The sequence below is a fragment of the Dromaius novaehollandiae genome, chromosome W (assembly GCF_036370855.1).
Source record: "Dromaius novaehollandiae isolate bDroNov1 chromosome W, bDroNov1.hap1, whole genome shotgun sequence".
Taxonomy (NCBI): Eukaryota; Metazoa; Chordata; class Aves; order Casuariiformes; family Dromaiidae; genus Dromaius; species Dromaius novaehollandiae.
This window is the reverse complement of record NC_088130.1, coordinates 67,243,846-67,268,707: the sequence shown is the minus strand read 5'-3', so window position 1 is coordinate 67,268,707 and position 24,862 is coordinate 67,243,846. Positions and strand designations below refer to the sequence as shown.

At 42.3% G+C, this 24,862-nt stretch overlaps 1 protein-coding gene across 6 annotated transcripts in view; it reads left to right on the top strand.

Moving 5' to 3' along the window:
• The window catches only part of LOC135323448 (alpha-2,8-sialyltransferase 8E), a 75,404-nt gene that overhangs the window by 26,643 nt on the left and 23,899 nt on the right, over window positions 1-24,862 (top strand). For 4 of the 6 annotated variants that reach the window (XM_064501023.1, XM_064501019.1, XM_064501021.1 and 1 more), the window contains 2 exons: window positions 1,360-2,066; window positions 17,845-17,952. In XM_064501023.1, the coding sequence (XP_064357093.1) occupies window positions 1,936-2,066; window positions 17,845-17,952 (239 nt within the window). In that variant the 5' untranslated portion in view covers window positions 1,360-1,935. Of the gene's footprint in view, window positions 1-1,027; window positions 2,067-17,844; window positions 17,953-24,862 lie in introns of those variants that run through there. The other 2 variants (XM_064501020.1, XM_064501024.1) reach the window with 2 other exon arrangements.

Below are 24,862 nucleotides of genomic sequence, written 5' to 3'. Positions count from 1 at the left end.
TGTGCAACGCAAGTGAGTGCATCCAAATCATTTATTTTTCTAACCAAAATATTGTTTTGCTTTCCCTGGTTCAGGAAGACCCCGAAGCGCAAAATGCTGGGAGAGTGTCTCCAAGGAGGTGTCACTCCATCCTTGCCCTGTTCTTCCACCCTTCCCCACATGGGCAAGACATTAAGCTGGATAATCTTTGCACTAATCTGAGATAACCACTCTTTGTTTATGCTCAGCTGATAAATGAAGCCTTTAGTAGGGTTCACAAACACATATGTGGGAGCTTTGAAAGGGATCAAAGGAGAATTCCTGGATTCCTGCACCTTAACTACAAAATCAAGGGATTACAAAGGGTGGGATCTCCCCTTGGAGGTTCGTGTCTGCAAAAGGAGTTCAGGGTGACCGGGTTCCTACCTCAGACACTTTTGTTATGTGCTTAAAAATAGGTAACGCCTGCTTTAGCCTTTGTTTCTCTTGCCTAAATGGCCTTAGTTCATGCGGAGGACTAGCCCTAGCTTCAGGGACTGAGTTGAACAGGTCACACAAAGTTACCTTTGGCTCTTCTTCCCATGCAGCACCAATTACAGCTCAGGCGAATTTGAGAAACAGTCCCTGCTTGCTGCTTCACGCAGCTGGGCTGCTGGCACACCACAGCATTTTGCATATGCTGATTTAACTGCTGGAAAATTTATTCACATAAAAATCTTACCCTTCTCTTAGATGAAGGATTTTTTCCTTGTTTTGCTTTCAAAATACTTATCCCACTCAGTTATTGGGGTTAAACAGCCTCCTAGCCAAGACATTTCATTTACAGGGAAAGCTTTCATAGGCATTTGTTTAAAGAAGTGAAAGATTGGGGGCAGATTTTGCTCCCACTGAAATCAACAGCAAAACTCCCACTGATTGCCCTGGGAGCAGAATTGCGCCCCTCCTGACAATGGGGAGCTTTTATAAGAATTACGCTGGCCATGGATAAAGTCTTGTTGCTTCGCCCTTTCAAAAGTGAACTGTTCACAGTGCAGGAACAATCAGAATATTTGTCTCTTTAAATGAATAGTTTTTAAAGGCTGCACTGAGAGGCAGTCTCCCTCTCTGCGGCTGTGAGGCTACTCAGAGCCTCCAATAAATCAGCATGCAGGAACTGTGAGCTCTGTCCTTGAAGGGATGCACGGTGACCTTGCTTGTGCTTACTCTGGAGGAATAACCAGGGGAAACAGAGAAGCCCAAATAGCAAGCGGTGTATGACTAAAGGCACTGCATTCTGCATGCAAATGCTCCGGCACCGAAGGCACGGTACGCATGGCACACTGCTACACAAACTGCAGCTTCCCTGCTAGCCTGACCAGATTGCTGCTGTTGTTTTTGCAGGGGACTGAATGAAATCCTCATGATCATTACATACTTGTTCAATAATAGCACACCCCAGTCACGTCTCCTTGCAAGTACATTTTGTTGGAATCGCTGAGCAGAAGCGAAGACGAGCTGACGACTATGTGTTTCCAAAGCGGGTTGCCGGAGCCCTGTGTTTGCCATTGGCTGCAGTTTTCTGGTTTATTTGCAGCTTCCCCCATCTGGAATATGAAAATGGGATTGAAGTAGATAATTGCTAGCAGCGGGTTTTCAGGAGAGGCTTAGAGGGAACAGAATGCCTCTCGCACAGCACAGACTGCCTGCGCCCAAAGAGCTCTGAAGAGATGATTTTAGATGTTACCCACGTCTGAATCTCCTGGAAACTTTACGCTGGAAGCAAGCCATTGCGCACAAGCCTGGAGCGAACATCCAAAAGGAGCAAGGAAGGGGCAGCAGGGCTGAACAATGGGATACCTTGCCCTTGGATTTCGCACAGAAAAGCCGGTGAGCGTTCCCCTCTGCTTCCCAGTGAGAAGGGCATGAACGTGACAATGGACTGAATTTCACCCAGCAGAGCTTCAGTGGCTTTTAAGGATGGGATACACTGACCCTTCATCAAGCAGAGATTTGCTGGGAAACAGAACTTTGTTCTTCATATTCATCTGCGCTTTTGCCGTGGTCACCTTGCTGCAGCAGATCCTCTATGGGAGAAACTATCTCAAAAGGTAAGGGGGGATGTGAGGGAATGGAAAAGTTGTCTGTTAAACCTGAATTGAGACTGAGATCCAGCTGTACCATTACACAGGCTCAAACCACTTCTCGGTGTTGTGCTGACAAGGTTAATCTCTCTTGGGAAGATGCATCTGGCATCTGTAATGTCTCTTAGACTATTAGTAAAGGAAAATGTTAGGCACGATAGGATTTGTTTATTTGTTGGATTGTGTTTTAATCTTCAGCTGCTGTAAAAATCTAGGTCTTACTTCAGCTAGACTGACTTCTACCAGCGGGGTATCTGCCTCTGATCAGACCGTGCAATATAGGCTTTTCACTGTATGTAAATTCAAGCTGAAATGGCTCGAGAGGTCAAATTATGGCAGTATGCGCTTGTCGAAACTTTAATGTTGTTAGAAACCAAAATGCAGATGCCTTTCCTAAAATCAAAGTAGCAATGTTAGTGTTCCAAATAGCAAAGAGATTGCTTTATATTTTCACTGCTGTCTTCTCATGTATTTGCTGCTGAGACTGATTTGCTGTAGATCACATCAGTCTTTGATCTGAAAATGGCACTGCTCTTATTACAGCAAACACCAGTGGGGAGCTTCAAGTGTTTAACCTTGACCCACGCAGAGTTTATTTTACTTAAATCTGAATGGAAGTGCATGATTTTTAAAGGGGAATGTTTCTCTTACATGCTTTGAGGTAAGTGGGTTTCAATAGTGTAGGTAGCTGCTATGGAAGTTTCTACTGTAATTTAGCAGTGATTTGCCAAAAGAGATCAATGGTTCGATTCTTGCCTAGCTTGCAACTCATCTAGTGCCAAGAGCAAGCAAAATGCTGACAATCCAAATATGTTTCTCACTGGGGGGAATAGCAAGCATAATAATATGTGTAAACAGGAGTGTTGTAGTTAAGAGACGGAGCAATCTGTGCACCCTGCTCCGCAGTGAGGCCTTGGCTGGGGGACTCAGTCCGGTTTTGGGCACCTCGCTTCCAGAAAGATGCGATTCAGCTGGAAGGAGCCAAAGGAAAGCATCAGGAGTGAGCAGAGGTGTAGAAAACATGATAAGTGAGAAAAGTCTGAAAAAGCTGTGTTTGTTTAGCTTAGAGAAAATTAAGGGAAGAGATGATAACTGTCTTGAAATACCCAAACAGTTGCTGCGAAGAGGAATGTAATAAACAAATTGCTCTGACAGCTCCCGTGATGACAAGAAGTCATGGGCTTAAGTTACAGCAGGAAGGATTTAGATCCTGACATGAGGGGAAACTTCTTAGGGGTAAGACTACCTAAGGAGGTTTAAAATCTCCATCTTTGGGGGCTTCAGAAATATGTGAGATAGTGTAGCACTGAGCCGCCCTGGTGCTGAGAGGGATGACTTGATGGCCGGTTGAGGTCTCATCTTGCCTTGTTTTCTCAGTTTTTCCCATTTGTCCTAGAGGCATTGCAGCCCTAGTTGTTTTCCTAAGTGCAAATAACTGCAGCAGGATAGAGCGGTGGAAAATAAATCCCAAGTATAAATTGAAATAAAAAAACAATAAAGTAAAAAAAAAAAAAAAAAAGGTGAGAAGATGCCAGTAAAACTCTTCTACTGAGTTAGCTCTGTGGCCAGTCTCTATCGGAGCCTCTTCTGCCATCGGTGGCCTGCAGAGAATGCAAAAAAGGATAATGTCTGACTCCCAAACTTGCAAAAAACCCTCTAGTTTTGAGTGCTCTGCCAGCAAAAGGGCCAAAGCAGGAGGCAACTATACATTTTGTCACTGTGGCTAACAAACACGGTTTATTTAAGTTTTTAGTTCCAGATTTTAATGATTTGTTTCTTCTGCTTTTATTTATCACATCAAAGATCTCAAAGAGGGTTTCCCCCCACCATCCCCAGTACAGGTAAAAAGCACTCGGACCCCTTTCTGCTGGTTACTGCTAGTTCCCATCTTTCATGGAAATAGAAGTGCAGGATGTGGCAGTCTCGACCCGTCAGTTATTAGCAATAGAAAGGTGATTTACATAGCTGCCTACATAGTTACCATAATATTATCATGAAGGTGCTTTTCAGTTTTTCTTCCCTGCTCTTGCTCTCTTGTTCTGCAGTATGTTACAGTTTCAGTCTGCCATTTGCACTCAGCTGTCAGGGAGAAAGCCAAGGGACCATTCCCAGGCCGTTTGGTCTCTGATCTGCTCCATGCAGAGGTGCATGTAACTTTCACTTAGTCTCTTCTTTCATAAACCTCCGGTATTAATTCCCCTGTTACAAGCTTACACCGGCTATGAGGGTCTTGGACATGTTATAGCTTGCACCTCTGGGGAACACAGTTGAGCTGGTGGTTCTGGAGAGCATCTTTGCAGAGAGGGAGTGGGATATTTATAGCGTCAGTGCCGTTTGCCAAGCTGAAGCTTGAGGACACTGGCTAAACCTACGGCTAGTTACTCACTAATGTTCAGTTTGCTGCTTGTTCTGCAATAGTCTGTGCTTGCATCCCTACATTTGCAACAACAGCAGGCCTCCGGGCCTTTTCCCAAGGCAGCGGGAAAAAATTCCCTAGTGTACTTTGAAAAAACTGAAATTGCCCTGAAGTACTATTCCAGTAAATGTGTACTGCTTTTAAGCCTAAATATAACACAAAGCTAGTTTGCTTTTCTGCAAGAAGATGGTTGAACTGAGTAAAGGCCAGCGAGGGAAGGGGAATCTATAAAGCTGACCTAAAACAAGTAGCATGGGCACAACTCAGAGGATAGCATAGCCCAGGGACTGCTCCCCGTAAGCAGTCTGAACAGTCACCCTTTTCTGGGGCGAGAGGAGAAAGGGGGGAAAGTTAGTTGGGTGGCTGTAAGTTGTGCCACGCCAGCTGCCCTTACAAGCAGAGACTGGGCCCTTGGCTGTTTTATTGCCGTGATTTCCCACCCTAACCTCCCTGCGGATGGTGTCGTGGAGCCTGGCCGTCCTGTGGCTGCCCAAAAGCCTGGCCGCAGGGATGGCAGGACTGCAGGCAGGAGAGGCTGCTCTGGGAAAGAAATACCGTGGTAAGTCCCGTCCACTCAGGGAAATTCAGGAGAGGGTCCAGACTCCAGTTAGGGCCTCTCTCCTGGCAAAGAGAGAGGACATAGCTATCAGATTTATAGGCATTCCCGCATTTTTCACACACCGTACAGCATTCTTCACTCCTTCCCCTGCTGTTTTGTATTGTGCCATCTGCAACTAGAAGGCCGAATACCTGCCCATGCATTTTTTTCACCAGGGTTTCATCCAAGAGGGATGGATGTGGCTGCTCTCGGCAAGGCAAATCTTTCGTCCTGCCAGAATCAGCTAAAGTCCTAGCGAGAAGGGGAACTCTAAGCGGGAAAAATGACGCTGGGAAACTCTGGTCTTTGTAGCTCTTGATCCTGAGTGAAAAGAATGATGAAATGAGATATAATTAAGGGACTTTAATACGGATCTCTGGGGTAATTATTTTTATTTTAGGATTAATATGTTGATTAAAAATCCCCTGCATTGATCTGCTAAAGTAGGTTAAATGCTGTGGACTTCCACTTAAATCCAGAGCTGCAGCTTGCTTGTGCGTTGATTCATCTTTCCAGTGCTCAGCTCTCTGCTAAATTTTCCTTTGAACCAGATGCTCAGCTGAGGTCTGGCCTTTTTTGTGAGCTTTTGTGTGGCCAGCAGGGAATAATGCTGGATTACATCAGGAAACTGCCACTACCATAAAAAACGTTGAAATGGTCACTGTTCTCATGTCCCAGCCTGTGGCATAGGGGAGATCAATAGCAGAGTCCTTGCTTGTTTTGGCAAGGGAAAACTGTCAGAATAGTTATTTGTTATATACCTATACTCTGTTGGCAGGGACTCTGCTAAATACTGGTTTTCTAGCAGCCTTATTTCTGCACAGAGAGTCAGCTGCAGAAATGAATCTGTTGCTGTAAAAATGCTTTTTTTTCAGGCCACAAGTGAGAAGAACTTATTCTAAAAGCTATTAAAGAATTTAAACAACGATTACGCTGGAGTCTGTTAGGGGGGTACATAGAGTAATTCAATCACGCAGCAAGAAGCAGTAAATCTTCACATGCAGGCAGTCTGCATTATTTGAAAGCTTTATGTCTTTTAAATGAGAATAAAACATCACTCCTATATATGTGTGTGCACCCTATAATTACTATCAGACTCTTACAGCTTGCATTTATACCACCATTTTGGTATTTCGGAAGCAGTTTTTATACAACAATTGCAAATCAGTTCCAAGACAGCTTTTACCCCTTTCCTTACCCTCGTAATATAAAGATATATTATGATCAACTTTTGCACAATATGGGCAGATGAGGAAAAAAACCACAGAAAATAAAGCTGGACTAAACCTTGAGGGCTCACTTAGTCTATGCCATGCTGTCAGACAAGATCAAATCTTACTTTTGTCGGAGAGAGCAGCAGTTGCAATCTGGATGCAGGGGTTGCCTATGGCCTGAGTAGCATGTTGTCCTGAACTGTGGTACCGGGGAACTGCAGCTAACTCGCGTCCACCGAGAGGTCCCTGCGCTGTACCTGATAGGCGTTCCTCTGCCCTATTCTTAACACCCCCAAAGATGTTAGCCTTCCTAAAACCGTCTATTCCAGGGTTTAAACTCTCTTTCCCTTTGAATATTTTCCTCAAGAGACATGAGCTGAAGGTCACCTAATGAGTCATCTCTCTAACACACAGTCCTGTGCCCCCTCTGTTTCTAACCAAAGTGAAATATTATCCCAGGGAAGTGACATGCGACCCATGAGTCACCTCGCTGAATCCCTGACCAGGTTTTGTGCAAAGCAAGTCTTGTGTTTCATCCATTTTCTTCAGAGGAGAAGGGAACTGAGAACTTCAGGAGACAGCAAAGCCCTGACTTCCCTGATTTTCCTCTCTATCCAGCATGTCTATCCCACTGATGTCCTACATCTTCCTATGACTGGTACATGATAGATGCTGCCGACATTGCTCTGAGTAGTTTATTTAGTGCACTGAACTTCTCTCCCGACACAGAAGTTGTTGGTTGTCCCTAGCAGCAGCTCTGCACACGGCCTGGTATCGCTGGGAGGAATCCCTCAGTCTGTTTCCTCTAAACGTATTGGACTGGATCCCAATCGTGAGCACACCAGTTACATGGCCTCCTTTGATGCTGTATACACCAGTATGTGTATAAATGGAGTATGCACACAGGCTATGGTGCATTATCGTAAAATGACTGGATCTAGTCTAGTGTAGTAAGAGAAGCTGAGACATGCAGCCCTGCTGCCGTTACAGGGTATTCCCCAAGAGCGTTCTGAATTTCAGGGTGTGATGGGGACCTGCGAGATGGCATCACCATCATGCCTAACTAACCTCGCAAAGGCAAGGAGCTGAGCAACTGCCATGAGAGGCTGGAGAAGCACCAGAGACAGCGCGGGGGGAGAGATCAGGAGAGAGGTGGAAATTGGATGGAGAAGGGCACTCAGCTGCCTCCAAAGTCATTCCTGGCTACTGGTCCCGTTCCCTTTCTCATTTCTGCTGTTGGTTGCTTTACATAATGCTCCTATCTTCCCAGATTAAATAAAGGGAGAGAGCTCACAAGTACATGAGCTGCGAATTAAAGCTCTGCAAGAATTTGCAAGCATTGAGAGCTCTATCACAGGTTGCGGCAGCGGCTTTTGTTGTGAAAAGGGTCTGAAACCGATATCTTATCCTCCATCACCTGGAGTTTTTTCTGACTCATCACTTTCATTTGTTTTTAAAGAAAAGCATCAAGTGGCAAAAGTTTTAGCATCAGTGCTCTCTGTGGCTGAGATGGAGAAGGCAGGCAGTGTTTGAATCCCTGCTCCCTGTAGACTTACATTATTCCTGACATAATTATCTTGCACCTCTACTGCTAAAATGGCAAAAACCCTTGAAGATCTCCTCTGTGGCTTGCCAGTGCTTGTCCATTCCCTAGTATACAGTAATCTAAGATAATGAAATCTCCCTTTTTCATTTATTCCATTTTTTAAACGCATGCAAATTGCATTAGCCTGAGGTCTGTGCAATTCCCTGGTGTGTTACAGGCGCTTCCTCACCTCAAACCAAGGGGATGTGAGTCAGTACAGAGCGACCTCCAGACGCTTGCCCCTTTTGCTGTGGTCATGGTTACCTGGCAGTCCCTCTTCCAGTTCCCCATAAGCACATCCAGAATGGAAATAATAGTTTGCATAGGATTTGAACTGTGTTGAGCTGCAGTAGCTCTGCAGAAGCTTCTTGCCCCTGAGTGGCGGGTTGTATGGGTCCTGTTAACCAGCAAAAAGGTGTTCATCACCCTCACTGATTAATACAGGGTCAGTTAAATCCTAATTCTAATCTATAGAACAGCCAGTAGCAGCTTGCTTTTGTCCCTCTGTTGTGTGGGGATCTAGGCCTACTTTTGTCCATTCAAATAGATCTTTTTGGATATTTTCCTTAATAACTGGGATCACTCTGCTTTCTGTAATTTACACAGATACGCTGCTTCTGTGTGAAAAAGTAATGGTCAAGTTCTGATCCGTCATTCAAAACCAGTAAATCAAACCCCTTCCATCGAAACTGGTTTAAAACCTGTGACATTTCTTTCAAAAGCATATCTGTTATAACCTGCTGTCTGTTTTTTTATATTGTTTTGAAAAATTTAGGTGTCTGCCCTCCATGTATGTGAGCAGGTGTGAAATTCAGCATTACCTACATTTGTGGAAAGTCAAATCCGTAAATCCTGTCTAATCCATGGTGCTTGCCTGCTGCTGTTCTGTTCCTCTCAAGGCCCTCCCCTAAGTACGATATTTTATGAATTCAAGTGCAGGAGGGGAAGGCTCATAGATAAACATAAATAGGTATCTCAGTAAGGAAGAACTCTAATGCTCTGAGAGGAATGGGAATTAAAAATCAGCTTTATTATCATTTTCCACTGACTATCTCAGCTGGCTCCTTGTTCAGCGTACTGGCTTTTGGGTATGTTTTTCTTGGAGATCTAACCCCCTTTGAAGGGTTGGGTGGCATGCCTTGGTATGCAGCTCTGTTCCTCGTGTTTCTCTGCTGTCTGGACCCTGGGATTTTGAGTTCTGCTACACCTGCATCCCCCACGGCTCTAGCTGTGAGTGCTCGCCTCCATGGCTACTCTTGCAGATGTCCTGGTAATTCAGTCTTTTATTCTTGACCTGATTTGAGTTTCCCGATCGTTCTTACACTCTCTGAATTCTGTTCAGACCTAATTGCTGTGCAAAGCTTTGCATTTTCCTACTTTCACTGTTCCTCATTCTTACCCTTGATTGCTTTTTCATTTCCTTTCTTATTTTTTAATTCAAGTGTATTCATTGCTCAGCAGTCCATGTCTTCCTCAGGCAAATTGTGGAGTCAACCTCCCATTTCTTTGAGGTGTCCTTGTGCTCGGTTGCTTGCAACCATTCTGCTTCTTCATTGGCCCTGCAGAAAGTCATGGTCCTTCCATCCCCTCTTTATTTATTTAGTTCTATGCTTTAGTTCTCATGGTGAAAACCTTAAAAAGCAATCTCTGTCACTAGTAGTTTCATGGCACTTTCCTTAAGAACAAATACAGTCAAGGCTGCAATCTTCACAGTCCCAGTTGAAAATCTTGTGCAGTCAACTGCTTGAAGGGCATGCACACATGGTAGGATGAGATCATGCCTTCTGCTTCTATGCGTGGAGAGAGGGAATATTGCCCACTCCTGCGGCTAATATTGAGTATAGACACATTGACTCTAAATGGCATTTTGCTCATCCTGTTCAGCACAGATCCTCCGTGCAATTGGGGCTCCTTGGCTGTGTTTACACTGCAGAATATAATGCAGTGTAGGGATGCTTGACCTGCTTCTAAATATATTAGCTTTGGAAACATGAGATGCAAAACAATTGGTTCAGTTAGATCTCTAATGGTGTGGTAAGATTGCTTGTGGTACCCAAGCTGGGTCAGGTATCTTTGCACTGAGCTATTGTCTCAAATGTTGACCGAATTTGCTGATATCTTAAAATATTTGGGATTTCCTGCGACTCTCAGTGTGCTTGGGGCTTGATTGGCCTTTCTTCTAGAGAAGTTTACAGCCTTCCTCACTGTCAACTCATTCTGTTGTGGGTTTTGTGTTTCCCTTACTTATTACAAATAATATTTTAGTTACTAATAATTATTACAAAATGAATCCAAGCTAATTAGCTACCACTTCTTGGATGTTTATCTTCCAGCCACAGACCAGAAACAGAAAGTCTGTATTGTTTTGAAAGGTAGCCTTTGATGTCCTTGGTGCCCTGGTCAACATTTCTTTTATTGTAAGCAGACTAGTTGAATGTTAGTGTTGGGTTTATTTTATCTTTCTTGGGAAGTGATTTTAGATACTTTTTTTTCAGAAGATGTATATGAATATCTGATACAAGGTTTATCCCAGATGTGAATTGTGCTACATGAAAGAGAACCTTTTTTTCTGTATAATAGTGGTTATAATCCAGAAGCTTCCCACCTATGTTTTCAATTTTGCTCTTTGTGCTAGTCAAAACAGACTCCTCCACCACTTTATTACTACTATTTCCCTCTAACATGTTGGGCCAAGCTTGTCCCTGATGTAATACTGCTTAACCCAATGCACGATGAAGCAGATGTGCCCATTTCCAGCATTCTCCATCCAGATTTCACTTCTTATCGGACCCATACTGTTTGATTTTTTCCTTTCGTTGTGAATATACCAGTCTTGCTCTCCCTCATGTTTTCATACATTTTCAAAGCCTTTTTTAATGATCTTCTCCTAGTAAGATAACAAGGAATCAGCTCATCGTTTACCCAACTTGCAAGGTCATTAGGCCATCTGTGCAGCTACAGACCTCACAGCCACAAATCGCTGAGACAAAGATTTCATATCCGATTGGTCTCTATTAATGCAGTGAGCAGAAATATTCATGTGGATGTATCCAGACTAAAATTGGCATTTTGCTCATTTCACTTGAGAAATAAGTATATTTCAAAACTGGACAGGTCAGACTCAAATCTGCTTCCGCTGAATGCAAACATGAGATTTACGGTCGACTCACATAAGAGCACATGTGGGCATACATGCTCACATATGGGAGCATCTTGTTCAAGTACGTGAGTTGGTCCCAGAAATGTTTGATCTCTTTATGCTGTGTGTGGCAGGATTATGCCCATGGATTCTCTACTGAAAGAGGCCAATTCACACACTTTTCTACTGCCATTACAGCCCAGGTGAATCTGGACCTGGACTTGTTACAGGCAGATACGCATTTCTTTCATCCATATTGTGTCTTTGTAGATCGCTGTGCCTTGAATATTTATTTAAGAATGGACTGGAGCTTTCAAAGTGATAGTAAACTATTAAAGTAAGCATGTGCCTCTCACTTGTCGTCTAACTTAACTGTCTTGAGTTACTGAGTCCAGCCCTTTTGTCAGCAGAGGGGAGATTTTGGACACAGAGGCTAGTCTGCTTTGACTCTGCTGGTTCTGGTTTGATGGCAAGATCTCAGTGGGTGCTTTACCCCATAGCATCTAGGAATTAAAAACTTTTCAAGCCCCTCTGAAATCTTTTCAAGCGTGGTGTAAATAAGCTTGCTGTTTCTTCAGCAAACACATCAGGATCCCCAGTTTTCTTTCAAACTTCACTTGTTGTTATCTCCATCAGTTCCTATCCTTGTCTTCACTTGTGCATCAGCCTGTCACACTGCAGATTCCTGATATTATTCCCCTTTCTTATCCAATCTCCTCCCTGTCTCTGGTCCATTTTGGTAAGTGTTTTCAGTGGCTCTTGTTTGTAGGTCATTCAGGCATACTATTGTTTTATTTTCCATACAGCCTGTGGACACAATGAGTCATGTTCTCCGTATTTTGCAGAAAGAAGGAACTGGATCTTCATCAGGATTAATCATATGATTTTCCTGTACCTCTGTGACATCCCTGTTATAGTCTAGGGACTGTTACAAGTGTAGGGACTTTTCATTTCATGAGCATTAACATGCAAGTCTTCAGTTCTTCCTCTCAAGGGCACAAGAATTATGAAAGAGGGAAACAGGTACAGTGGGAGTAAGTAATTTTCCACTGAGTTCAGGAAGCCAATGCATAGCCTAGGCTGTCTGCTGCAGGGGCTGCGTATGGCTTCTGGGTTGGGGTAGCATGTAACAGTGCACAGTACCATGACTGGGCCTGTGGAAATGTGATTTTAAAATTATTAACGGTGTATAAAATTAATGTAGATGCTATTAACCTACAATTGAAACAGGAGCCAGATTCAGAAAAGCCGAGCTTACTGTCATCTTTTCCTGCTGGCCTCTCTGCTAGGAGCATAGCTAGTCAATAGGAAAGAAATGTGAGAATTAGAAAAAGAAAGAGCAGAGAAAGTGAAAACAAATAGGAGACAGCGTTCAGGAGCAAAATGTAGCAATTTGTCTTGCTCTTGGAGGCATTCTCGTCCTCCTTCTACTCTCTGCTTCCTCCTTGCCTGACCATCTGTGGGACCAGCAAACTGATTTTGGCTTCTCTTCACAGATACAAAATAATGTTGTTTTTTGTCCACTTTTGCTTGCTTTTGGGTTTATTAGCCTGCTTTTGATAGATGCAGGATGAGGGTAGTGGTGGCTGTCACTTTGAAAGATGAGTGGAAATAGCCTACTGGCTGGGATAAAATAAGGTGAGCTGGCAGTTTTGGGGAACAGGTTGGCATTGGAGGGGAATGTGCTCTTCCATGCCTTCTCATGCCCTCTGTGTGATGCCCTGGTGGCCGTTCAGTCCTCGTTACATGGAGGTGCTGATCGCTGTGTTACTCATCCACTTGCCCCAGTCTGCTCTTATGCCTCGAAAGCATGAAGGTCTTCCCTGAAAAAATCTGCAGCATGCGTGATCATGGCCTGCTGTCTGGTTAGAGCGCAGGCAGGATGCCAGCAAGTACATAAAGTCTTTGGGTCTTCTCCACTTACCAGCTGTAGAATACCTCTCGTATGAGAGCCTTGCCTTCTTGTCTGAGCTGAATTTTCAGAAAGGCAGTGAGACACCCCTGAGGTGGGATCTCTGTGATAAGGTGGCAGCACAGCTCCTGGGCCTCTTGCTGCAGTCTGTCCACTTATTTATTCTTGTCTGTTTAATGGTTCAGAAACCCTATAATTGCTTGACATTCTCTGCTATTAAAACCCCCGCTTGTGCAGGAATTGTTTTTTGTTTGATTACAGCAACAGGCTTCTGCTTTGCTTCCTGCTACTTCCTGACAGCCAGTCTTGACAAGCCCATCAGAATTATGGTTGCTGTTAATTTTCTGGTTCTTTTTTACCCCCTCCTGCTATCCTCACGTTATGCCAGTGTTTATTTGGCCACACACTGATTCAACATTTAGAGCTACCGATTAGGATCAAAATACTGCCTTGACATTTACTTGAAACTCCGTGTCTTTATTGCTAAGACATCCAACTTAGGGATTTTGCTAGTACAAGGGTGCTTACACTCCTGTTTGTTAGGGATAAGTCCTATGATTACTGATGTCTATAAACCAGTATATAAATACTCCTTTTGCCCATAGCAGAACTCTCCCGATAAGAAATTTGCTCAAAGCCAATGGGCAGAACAAAACATCTCTGAAATAAGAGTGTTTCTGGTTATTACATCTTTTTAAAGACTTCCCTTGTCATCATCAGCATCATGCATTGGGGAACCATTTTAGAAGGAAATAAGATTAGGACAAATTGAGCAAGTGGCCCAGTTCCACCATGAGGAGTCACTGGTAATGATCCCAAGCTTTTTTTCCCTTTTTTTTTCTTATTTGACATGAAATGTTCAAATTACGTAGAGGACCAATATGTCTATTTCCAGTTCCTGTCTTTCTCCCCTTCTTTTAACTTTTTTTCACCCCCTTCTTTGTCCTGCTTCTTTCTCTCTTCCTTTTCCATATTTCCATGCTACATATGCTTTCCTATTGCAATTCTTATTCACAGAAGCTTAATTTACCTCTTCTTTGTCTGCCTATTAAAATGTAAGATAGTTAGGGCTGAGAGTGAATGTGCTAGATTTTAACTGCCCTAATACCCCAAAGAAATATACTGCTGGAGCAGTTCACATCTCCAGTCTGTTTTCTCAGGCTGTTTACAGATTTGGGCAGACAGCATTTATGAACACTTACAGTTGCAAAAACTCTCTCACAACTGAGAGGATTAGCAAATTCCGTATTTTTTAACTTGATATCTCCTGACTCAAGGCTGACTGGAATCAATGGTAAGACTGTCAGTAATCTTGTTAGGAACAGAATTAATTCAGGTCAGTGTTTTCAAATGACTCATCCTCAATTTCTACTCAGTCCTAATGCTACAAACTATTATTTATGGGAGCTGTTCTTAGCAGGAGGAATCGGTTTATTGTACCGTTACTCCAGAAAATGCAGTACAACAGCTTGGGCCCAGTCTTGCAGACTCTCAGTGAGACACACAGTCCTATGAGCAGTGTAATGTTTCTTCTGTGATGTGTTTTGTGCTCTAAGTCCACGTGGTGTTAAACTCTTGAGTTCCTGTTTGTCAGAAGGAGAGCACCATATAGCCACCTTTCTCCGCTCGGTACAGGATCAGACGCTTGCTGCTGCCCCTAAGCTCAGCCCACAACCTTGTGATTTGTCCTTACCATGTAGGGGGAGAAGGTTCATACCCAGACCCCTGCTTGCCCTCGTTAGATATATTTGTACCTTGATTAGATCCCCCATTCTGCCATTTCAAAGCTAAGTATTTTAAGCTGTTCCTCGTAAGACATATCTACCATTCCTCAGCGTTAGTCTTCCTGATCTCCTCTTGGATCTTACCCAAAATGCACATGTCCTCCTCTAAGCTGGGTTCCTCCGTACACAGTGTTCCCAAAAGAGGCTTGTTGAGAGGAGGGCATTAAAGAGTGATTGTATCATTTCTTTTGCTTTATGAACAGATTCTCCCCTCTGCCTTTGAGCGTTTGCTTAGCTTTACTTCCAGCGGTTACTTGCGGAGTAGAGATGTACGAGGGGAAGGAACCTTGCTGCAAGTTTTAATTCTTCATTTCATCTGCCAGAATACTGGCTGTGTTTTAGGAGGGTTCAACTCTGAAGGGCACACCAATATCAGCTATATATCTATATTACTGCTGTCTGTTTCAGTTTGCAAACAAGCATCCAAACCTTGAATTGCTAATTTAAATCCAATTAAAAAGTTCAAATCAAACTTGTTTTTCCTACAATTCTACTACTTCTTCTCATGCATCATTCACTGCTGCCCTTAGCAGTTAAAACATATTTTTAAGGGCATACCTTTAGATATCTTTTACAAGGACATGTACATTGAAATGAAACACTTTTCCGTCAGGGTCAGAAAGAGCAGCAAAAAAATGTGTTAAGATCATGTGGTACATAGGAGAGAATCATGAGTGTTTGTTTCAACAAGGCTAAAAGTGAAGGTGTCTTCATTAAAGTGAGAATTTTCTCTTATTTCTACACACCAATGTTCTACGCAGAAGTAGTCACCTTGGGTAACCTCAGCTGATAAAAATAGTCAGAGGCATGTGGAAGGTAAGGGACTCCCTGGCCATAGCTCATAACCCTTATAGTCAGTGGAAGGAGAAAGATCCTCCCAGATGATAATTTAAATCTCAGGAGAGGCTGAAGAGAAGTCTTTGCTTGTTGTATTTTTTGTGTTTGATCCGATCCTCTAAGTTGATCACCAAAGCAGCTCTTTCCAAGCTGAAGGCAAGCTGTAAGTGTGCAGTATCATCTCATTTTGCTTATAGTAATCGGTATAGTCTCTTCCACTTGTTCTCTATCTCTCCTGATCATTTGGAAAGTAGGGGAATTGCATTCATATTTTTAACTAAGAGGAAGTCAGAATGGGTCTTCTATGAGCAAAAAATTAGCTTCTGTGTTTGAAATATTCACATTTTTATACTTAAAAAAATTTTTTTAAAAAGCAAAATTTGAAAGTTGGGGAAAATGCAAGAAATGAAAATGCATTTAAAAGGTTCAGAAGGAGCTTTTTAAACATTTCATAGTGCTTTTCTCCCAGCTTTTGAGGTGGGTAGCAGCTTAGCAGGCAGGGGAGGAGTTTCGGAGAGTATTTCATTATGGTCTTCAATTCTGAGTATTTTAAAGACTCCCTTCTGCTTTCAGAATTCCTTCACCCTGCAAAATGCTTTCCCCCAAAAGTCTGTTTTCAATAAAAAACAACCAAACAAAACATAGAAGAGCAATCTTCAGAAATTCTTTCAAAACACATAGTTTCCAGGAGGGAAAAGGACATTTGTGGTGACGTGCATTGCACTTCACCTGGGTGGTGGGATGCTTTTGTCTAACCTGTGTGCCCACAGCACAAGCCACCCCGGGCTCCCGCTACTGCTGATGGAGGCCTAGTCAGTATGGTCAGAAGAATTTATGGGGTGGATAAGTTCATCCCAGGGTAAAGGCCAGCCTTCGATCAGGTGTATCTTTGCCTAAGCTGCACTGACTGTATTGAGCCACTCTCTACTGATTTTTAAGAACGCAGAAAATTAGCTCAGATGGACGTGCCTGCATTGCAGATACCTAAAGTTAGACAAGGTGGTGTAAATCCCCAGGCCAACTGGGATTTCCAAATGTGTTAAAATGACTGTGGCAACAAGGAAATACTGTGCACACATATTTCTGCAATACAGTACAAATAAGCTCCTACCATACGTTTTTGGAGCCAGTTAGAACTACTCCCCTTTTTTGCTGTGGGAAGCAGAGAGGCTCTGTTTTAATGCCGCAGGTCTTTCCTGCTTAATTTCCTGTGCAGATAACTGCTGCCAATTCAACTAGCAGTAGGAAATGGTCTGAGAGATGCTCCAGATGCTTACAGGCTTGTAATCAGCCTGTTGACCAAGAAACCTAGCCAGGACCTGGATGCCCTTGGTTGCGGGCAGAGTGGTTGCTGGCAGATAGCTTCCTGGCTGTCCCCGCAGAGCCCAGCCGGGGCGTTAACTTTCAGCATTGGCAGCACCAAATGTTCACAACTCAGCTGCCAGGCTTCTAAAATCATGAAATTGGGTTAAAATGGAGAAGATTAAAAATAACAATCTGCAAAATTCTTTTTCTTTGACTTCTGAGCTAAAGGAAGGATTTGGCTCTTACTATCAAACATTTCAGACCCAGCTTTTTTAAATATATGTGAGATTTCTACCCAACTATACTTGGTAGTTTCCAAAAGACTGCAGGCCTCGCAGAACTTTCGATGGATTTGTGAAAGTTTGGAAAGCCGGGAGTAGTGATGGTTGTGATATGCCTTTGCTTAAAAATATGTCATCTTCCCAAAGAGGGAGAAGAATTAGTATCAAGTGACTAGGACAAGTCATCAAATATCACATATAATGATAAGTCTTTTGATGTCATGGCCAATAAATCAGAGGAAAGACCCAGTCCCCACCACCTTTAATAACAACTGTAGTTGTAAAATTGAAGTTTGGGGATTTGCCTCTTTGGCCCTGTGGATCCACTGCAGTTTTCCATACTATGTCCAGCTTTTTGTGCCTCTGTGTCTGGGAATGAAATTTCCACCTTGTGCCATGCATATGTGTGTTGCTAATGAGCACATATGATTACTGGCCTTCTAACTTGGATGGGGAGGCTGGTGCTGTCTGCAGCCAAGGGCTTGCAGAATTTGGCTATGAGGAATGCAAGTTAATTGTTTGCATAAGTAAGACCTGTGGTTCTTGATATCTTTTTATTGTTTTTGATGAATGTGTCATATCCACTGTGTTAAGAAAAAGGACAGAAGATCTCATGCTGAAAGAATTAACCTAATGAATGATATCAAATATCAACTGCCTCGTTTTCTTGCTAGAGGGCTGCAGTTTAGCTGGCAGAATGGAGAGGAATTGGCAAATTGGACCGGCACCATTAATTTCACCGATGACGGAGCAGTGAAGAGTGGCAGTGGCACAGGCACCAGGTACAAACCCCCGAGGGAATGAGTACAGAGAATCTGGCCCTAGGCTTTCCTTATGAGAGAATATGTATTCTAAAAAAGACATGGTTTCACTTGAAATCCTTCCAGTGCCTAGTAGGGGAAAAATGTTCTAGTGAGATAAGACCAGAGTACTTCCTTTATTTATACTATTTTGAAACTGCTATAAGAAGCACTGATGTGCTGTTGCATGTTTTGTGCTTGCTAATTTGTAGTAAGACTCTTCTGACTGACAGGTATCTGAAGGCTCAGGCAACTCCATGTGCATAGTCAGGAAACTGGCTGTGGCTATGGTCAGCTGGGTAAGCTGCGGTATCCCCAAAGAGCTCCGTGGATGTCGCAGGCCATCGGCACCAGTCTGGGGTTCATATTTGGGGTGTGTTCCTGGAAACTCAGTTTTAGAAAACTTCCCTGCTGGGAAGACTGTCTCATTAGCAGCTTTGGCATAGGGCACACTCCAGCATGTTTATCTTAAAAAGCAAAGGTTTGTTTAGTGCAGAACAACTTACGGTGAAGTCTTGCTGTGGATGGTTAAAAAAGTACCTTTCAATGTATGGTACTCACAGTCCCTATTGATTTGACCTGAGTCATGTGTAGTCAAGTTCAATAAATACCGGGGAAATCTTAGAAATCAGTAAGTCAGAGAAAGAATAAAATAATTATAAGAAAAAACCTGACATTTATTACCTACTTGTAAGTACAGCTCTCTGTGGATAAATTATGTTTTTATTAGCGATACTATCACAGTATATTTTGGTAACCATACGCCACTACAGCTGTGGTGCTGATAGCATTTCAAAGGCAAGCGGAAGTACAGAATCTGACCTGCCAAAAATCATACAGCCTCACTGAACCGCAGCAGTGCTGCAATTCCTGTTACAGCGCTTTGCTGTAATGCGATCCTGTATCACTGCTACCCGCTGCTCAGTTGGTTTAACTAGTCAAGGAAGCTTTATGAATAGAACGAACTTAGCTGCTGTTTTAGCCCAGAGCAAGGGAAAATGATTCTTTTTATCTATCTATTGCTACTTTTGTTGCCTCGTTTATGTACCCATCTATAGTCTGTATATTCAAAGTCTTCAGTCTGGGCACTTGGCATATCAGAAAACTGAATGTGACAAAAAAAGATATTGTCTTGCTGAGATAAGAGAATTAATAAATATAGATTCTTCCCTCTAGGCACCTTTGACAGAGACAATTGAACTGTTATTCAGTGCAGCGGGAAGGCAAAACCCTTGGCTGCAAGGTAAATACTAGTTATGAGGCACTGAACTACGATACTATTCTCAATCTATTTAACCCCTTCGAAGAGTAAGAAGTTCAGGGTACAGGTGCTTTTTATACAAATGGTCTCTAACTACACAATTCAGGTATAAATTTCAAAGGTGATAATATAAATATAAAGATGCAAATTTCAAAGTTAGTGTCATGTTAATGACTGTGGAGCTGAAAGGTATTAGGAGGCTGAAAGGGATTTGGAGTTAGGGATAATTCTGGCTGGAACATATGTATTGCACATAAGTGTGTTACAGATATTATTTGCATACTGTGTGATGTCTGTAAGCTGAGAATACAGGAAAATAAGAAAGAACTGTATCAATGTGATACTGAGACTGTGCAGTGAATAACTACAAAGTTATGTCATAAACTGTGTTTACTGTTCACCTTTGATCACCTTTCTTACTGTGCTATCGCTAGACATCTCCTGAGAGTCTTAATCTAACATCCAACTCCAAACTGTTGATACCAATTGAAAACAAGCCTTCCCCTAATGAATAATTCTTTCCACCAAGTGGAAAACTTGCCGGCTAAATTTTACTGACCTAATTTATTTGTATATATTTACAGGTCTCCAGTGACATGTCTAAAGAGCACAAAACTAACTATATGTCAGCATATGCACAGTAGATATCTTTCACTGCATGGCTCTGCAGTTTATCATGTGTTATCACCTCCTTGTAAAAGGTTTGGTGTTTAAAGATATTAATTGAAATAGATATTATTAGGCTTTTTAGATATACAGTTTAGCACTGAATTGGTGAGCATTTCTTTAGTTAGTATCTTTTATATGTTTACAGGTATACAGGAACATGTTTAGTCATACATACATACTATTTTCCTGTGTATGTTCTGTAACAACTATTTCTCTTTTAACTATATAACTTAATATATGCTGTTGAGACCCCGACATCTCATTCTGTGAGATCAGAGTGATGTATTAGATGAAAATGTAGAACTTCTAAGTAAAAGGCATACTGAGTGAATAAATGCATTAGAAATGCATAAGATAGTCAGACTTCACAAGAATAGTGGCCATATCAAAACCAATGAACAGTGAAGATTAAACTTTGCACAGAGAGGATCAAATAGCACAGTAAGTGAAGAACTTCAGGTTATCTGAGTACTAACACAGAAGTCTTCTGCAGCTGAAGACTCAAGAGATAGTTACATTAACACCTATGCATGATTCAACATCTGTTAAGGTGAATGAAGATTTTCTCATTGATTTCAGCAGGAACTGATTCAGATCTTAACTAATGTACAATGTGGAAGCATGGCTTGCAATTGGAGTGTTTTTTACTGTCCAGGGGAGTTCGTTACACAGCTTCAGACAATGAGCCTTACTCTGATAGCAGACAACTCCCCTGTGCCAGAGAAACCAAGCTAACCAGGGCGTTTCATCCCAGTGCATTAGCCAGTTCTTTAGATTCCTAGGACCAGTCCGTAGAGATAAAAACTGGTATCATTAACTTGGCTCAGTATTTGGTAGAACCGAGAGCATGGATGGTATGTGTAGGTTGCTTGCGACAGCTAATGTGGGGCGATATCCCACAGTGCTCTGTATTTGTTGAAGCTTTTGGGGCACCAAAAGCTTCATTTCCATGTATATTGCATTAATGCAGGTTTTATAAGAAGTGATGAAGTTGTGAGTACTTGCAGTCAGTACAAATGTACTTAATGAAACATTCAGCCGCACCCCAAAGCTATCAGGTGACCTGGCTGACTGTGGATGTATGCTTTCAACCCAAGAAAGACTAGATGGTGGCTGCAGGCACTTTGAAATACTGCTGTCCTCCATCAGAAACAATGTAATCTTGCTCAGATGTAGTTTCAACCAGTTGTTCTTCATCTAATATTGGGTTATTTTTGCTAGTTATGTATCAGCCATTGTTTTCCATGGCTATTGCTCAGCTTTCTACCTTTTTCTCTGTATCTTGTGCAAAGCCTTAGAAATCTTAGAACATCCTTGCAGGGAATTAAGTTAAAAAGTTCTATGGTGCTGGTTATCCGAAGTAAAATATGAGGCTGTTTCCTAGACCCCTGATTTCTTATTCTCTGTTGTCCTTTTAATATGTTTTGCAATTCACTGCAATTATATGCCAAGAAGCTGTCTTAATGGTGTGATGGTCTACCCAGCATATTGGTTGGGTTATCATGTTCTCAGCCATCTTCAGTTCATCTGAGGTGAAGATCCTGTGAGACCCCAAGAGCCTTGAATGAGTGAGCAAAGAAGTGAGCTTTATACTTTTGGGCCTGTTAATTTGTACATTCAGTTCTTCACTATGACAAAACTGGAGCTCTGTCCCCAGTGGCAACAAAATAGAATACCTAATGAATAGGATTCATGTTATTTACTTTTTCCAAGAGTGTACATAAGGGTTTGAGCCTCCAAACCTCATTGGCCAGGATGGTAGCTGAGGATGTTCCTTAATTCGCAGTGCTGAGCTCCTAATACAAAGATGCTAAAATCTTGAGAACCATGAAAAAAAAAAAAAGCCATTGCTTGCAATGACAAAATAAAATGTGTTGTTCAGACGTTATTGATGTTTAAGTGTTGTCATGTATTTTGTTATGCCTCCTGGGTGGTCAGATGGATAACAAGATCAGAGGCTTATTTCAATCGGAGTGATAGGAAGGGACTTGATTAAAACAGCCAAACAGCAGTATATTAAAAATAGGGGAGTTCTGAAATGACGTTAGTAAAATAGGACTCCCTGCAGCATACCCTACTGCTGTGTGTCAGGAGCTGATGTTGTTTTGATACAGTGACCATGAAAGAAAAGAAAGACCAAAGTATCTCGAAAATTTTGATTTAGTATACTGTCCAGCAATCGTTCTGAGGGCGACACATTGTGCAGTGGGAAAACCTCTAAAGGAAGGTGCATGGCAATGTGTGTGTGAGATGACCCAGAAAGCGCAGGGTGTTGTGGTGTTACATCTGTCTGGTTCAACAGTATGGTCTGCAAGATGGGCCTGTCCCAGGCAAGCAAACAAACTGCAGGAGGTGGCCTGATCTTTGCTCTGTCATTAGAGCTGCTTCTGCTTTAGCTGCTGCTGTTACAACCACAGCTGTTGGAGTAGAGGTGTATTGGATAGTATACTGGGCTGAAATTTTGGAGAGACTTTGGTCCCAAATAAGCGGACAGACGAGGAGGGAACAATTCTGCATTGGCAGGACTGCGTGTTTGGTCAGTTCTCACTGTTAATGATTGTGGTAAGCTTACTGAGCAGCTGAGCCAAGCAGTCCCAAATGATCCATGTATTGAGATGTGAGGACAGGAGATCAAAATCAGAATGGCAGCGAGCAGCAAGTGCCAATTTGCCAGCTTTCATAGTACTGGTGAAAAAGTATCCTCAGGGTATCGCAGCTATCATCTTAGCTGCACGGATACATAAGGTGTCTGTGAAGTCAGGCAACTAGATCAAAATAAGAACTCAGGAATAGGGACATCTCTGAGATTTTACAGATGGATTCATGAATTTTTCTTAACTTACTTGGGAGGGATGTAGAACTATCAATGAACTACTTTTAAAGGACAGAAATATAAAAGCCACTCCTCTTCTGTGGGTGATCAAGCGTCTTTTATTTAGGCCTAGTCCATCGAAGCATTTTTGTTGTTTTACATAAAAATCTTTAATTTGGAAAATTGCAGGGAATGTTGGGAAACTGCTTTGCTTTGCTTTGGTGTCCAGACATATCTGATACCATCTCTTACCAAAAAACAGAAAAACTCTTGACAATGTGAAGAAACAAATCTCGCCAAACATATCAGAATATCCTAGGTGGAAGATCAGGAGGTTCATGAATTAATCAATTTTAACCTCATCTAGGCAAATCTCATGGGAAATGTGTTCAAGCTCCTGACTTCTGTTTGATTACTCTGGTTCTTCCAGAAAGAAAACCAGGCTGGAACTAAAGACGCTTTTTCTATCCTCAGCTTCCAGCCACTGGATACTGTTTTTCCTTGCTCTGCTTTATTGAAAAGCTTCCTGCTACTAGGAATTGCTTTCTGGTGTAGTATATCCCTACCCAGTCACCATATTTTTAGATTAAGCTTCACGTGTGTCTCATACTTTTTGGCATCCAAATCATTCTTACAGGTCCTTTCCTAATTCTCTCCAGTGTTTCAAACCCTTTTCAAAGTTGGAATACCAGAACTGGATGCAGTAGTCCAGAAGTGCTCTTACCATGTAATGTATTGAAAAATGTATCACCATTTTCTCCTGCTTAATATTTTCATTCTTATACTTTCAGTGCCATATTTCGTTCTTAGCTACAACCACATACTGAAAGTTTGTGATCAGTTGGACCTCTACGGTTACCTCCAATTTCTGCAAATTCTGCCTGTTTCCAAACACATTTGTTCACCTCCCACTCTGTTACGATTGTTCTTGATTATTATTAATGTTACCACTTATCTTTGATAAGGAGTCTCAACTATATACATAGCTGTACAACAATCGTTAGTATTTCCTAAACACCAAATTTTAATTCCAAATTTGTTGTGGAGACCTAGCAGCATTAGAGCTGTTCTTGGTAAAATATTAAAACCAGTTAATGCCAGTGATATTGGCATCGGCATTGTGGTGGCCAGGAGTAATATGAACCATCTCCTTTTAAATCTGTTGTCTTCTAGGAGGAACTGGTCAAATAGCTTCATTGACTCCTATAGAAGGAGACTATAGCTTCTTCTGCCTCCCACTCCATGCCCACAGCAGCTAGTCTCTCCCTTCAGTCTTTCAGGCACCAGCCTACTGTAGACAAGTCAACACAGACTCTCAAACAGCAGAAACAGCACATGCAGCAATGTGATTTTTTTTCTGTCACAGCCCTAGGGAAGTGTAAATTAATCCATGAAACATTTCTGCTTCATCTGCCAGTTGTGGGAGTAGGGATCTCATTTAACAGCAGTTATGTCCACGGGTGTTTTCTTTTGCAAGGTATGGTATGAAAGGTCACTTGATTTTCATTAACTTCAGAGGCTGCTCTCGTTCTCAGTGGTAGTCCTGTAGTCTGGGCAGTGTCAATGAGAACAGAAGCCCAGGGTCTCAGCTGCTGCCCACCGCAGACTTACTTGTCAGTTAGCTTCTACATCATCTTTATCAAACAGGGGAGTGTACTTAAGTGCCTGCCAACCAAGATCAATGCGTATGTACACAATCTTAGGAGAATACACCATGCTGAGCGGAATGGAGCACAATCTGAGGAAAAAAAAATCACTGAGACCAACTCCCTCAACCTTTTGGCCAAATCTTATAGATCTTAATGTCATATGGAAGTATTAATAGAGGCAAAATCTAGTGGGATTTTGCCTCTTACTGACAATGTGCTTTTTGATAAAGTCAACATGTAGTTTGCACTGCTCTGAATGAGTTTTCCAGAATCCCTGTAGCCACAATGCTCTCCTCCTCAGCCACCTTTCTCCTATGTGGCTATCTATATCTAAACATCATGTGCTGACCCTGCCCGGTGAGTGTGAATCTCCACGTGCTCCTGGTTCCAGGATCCTGGGTAGGGAAGGTGAACATAGGCTTGGGGCTGGCCATGGATCTGCCTTTACTGATGTATGCAGGCTCTGCTAATCGGACTTTTCTCTTAGTAAGTATTTAGTAG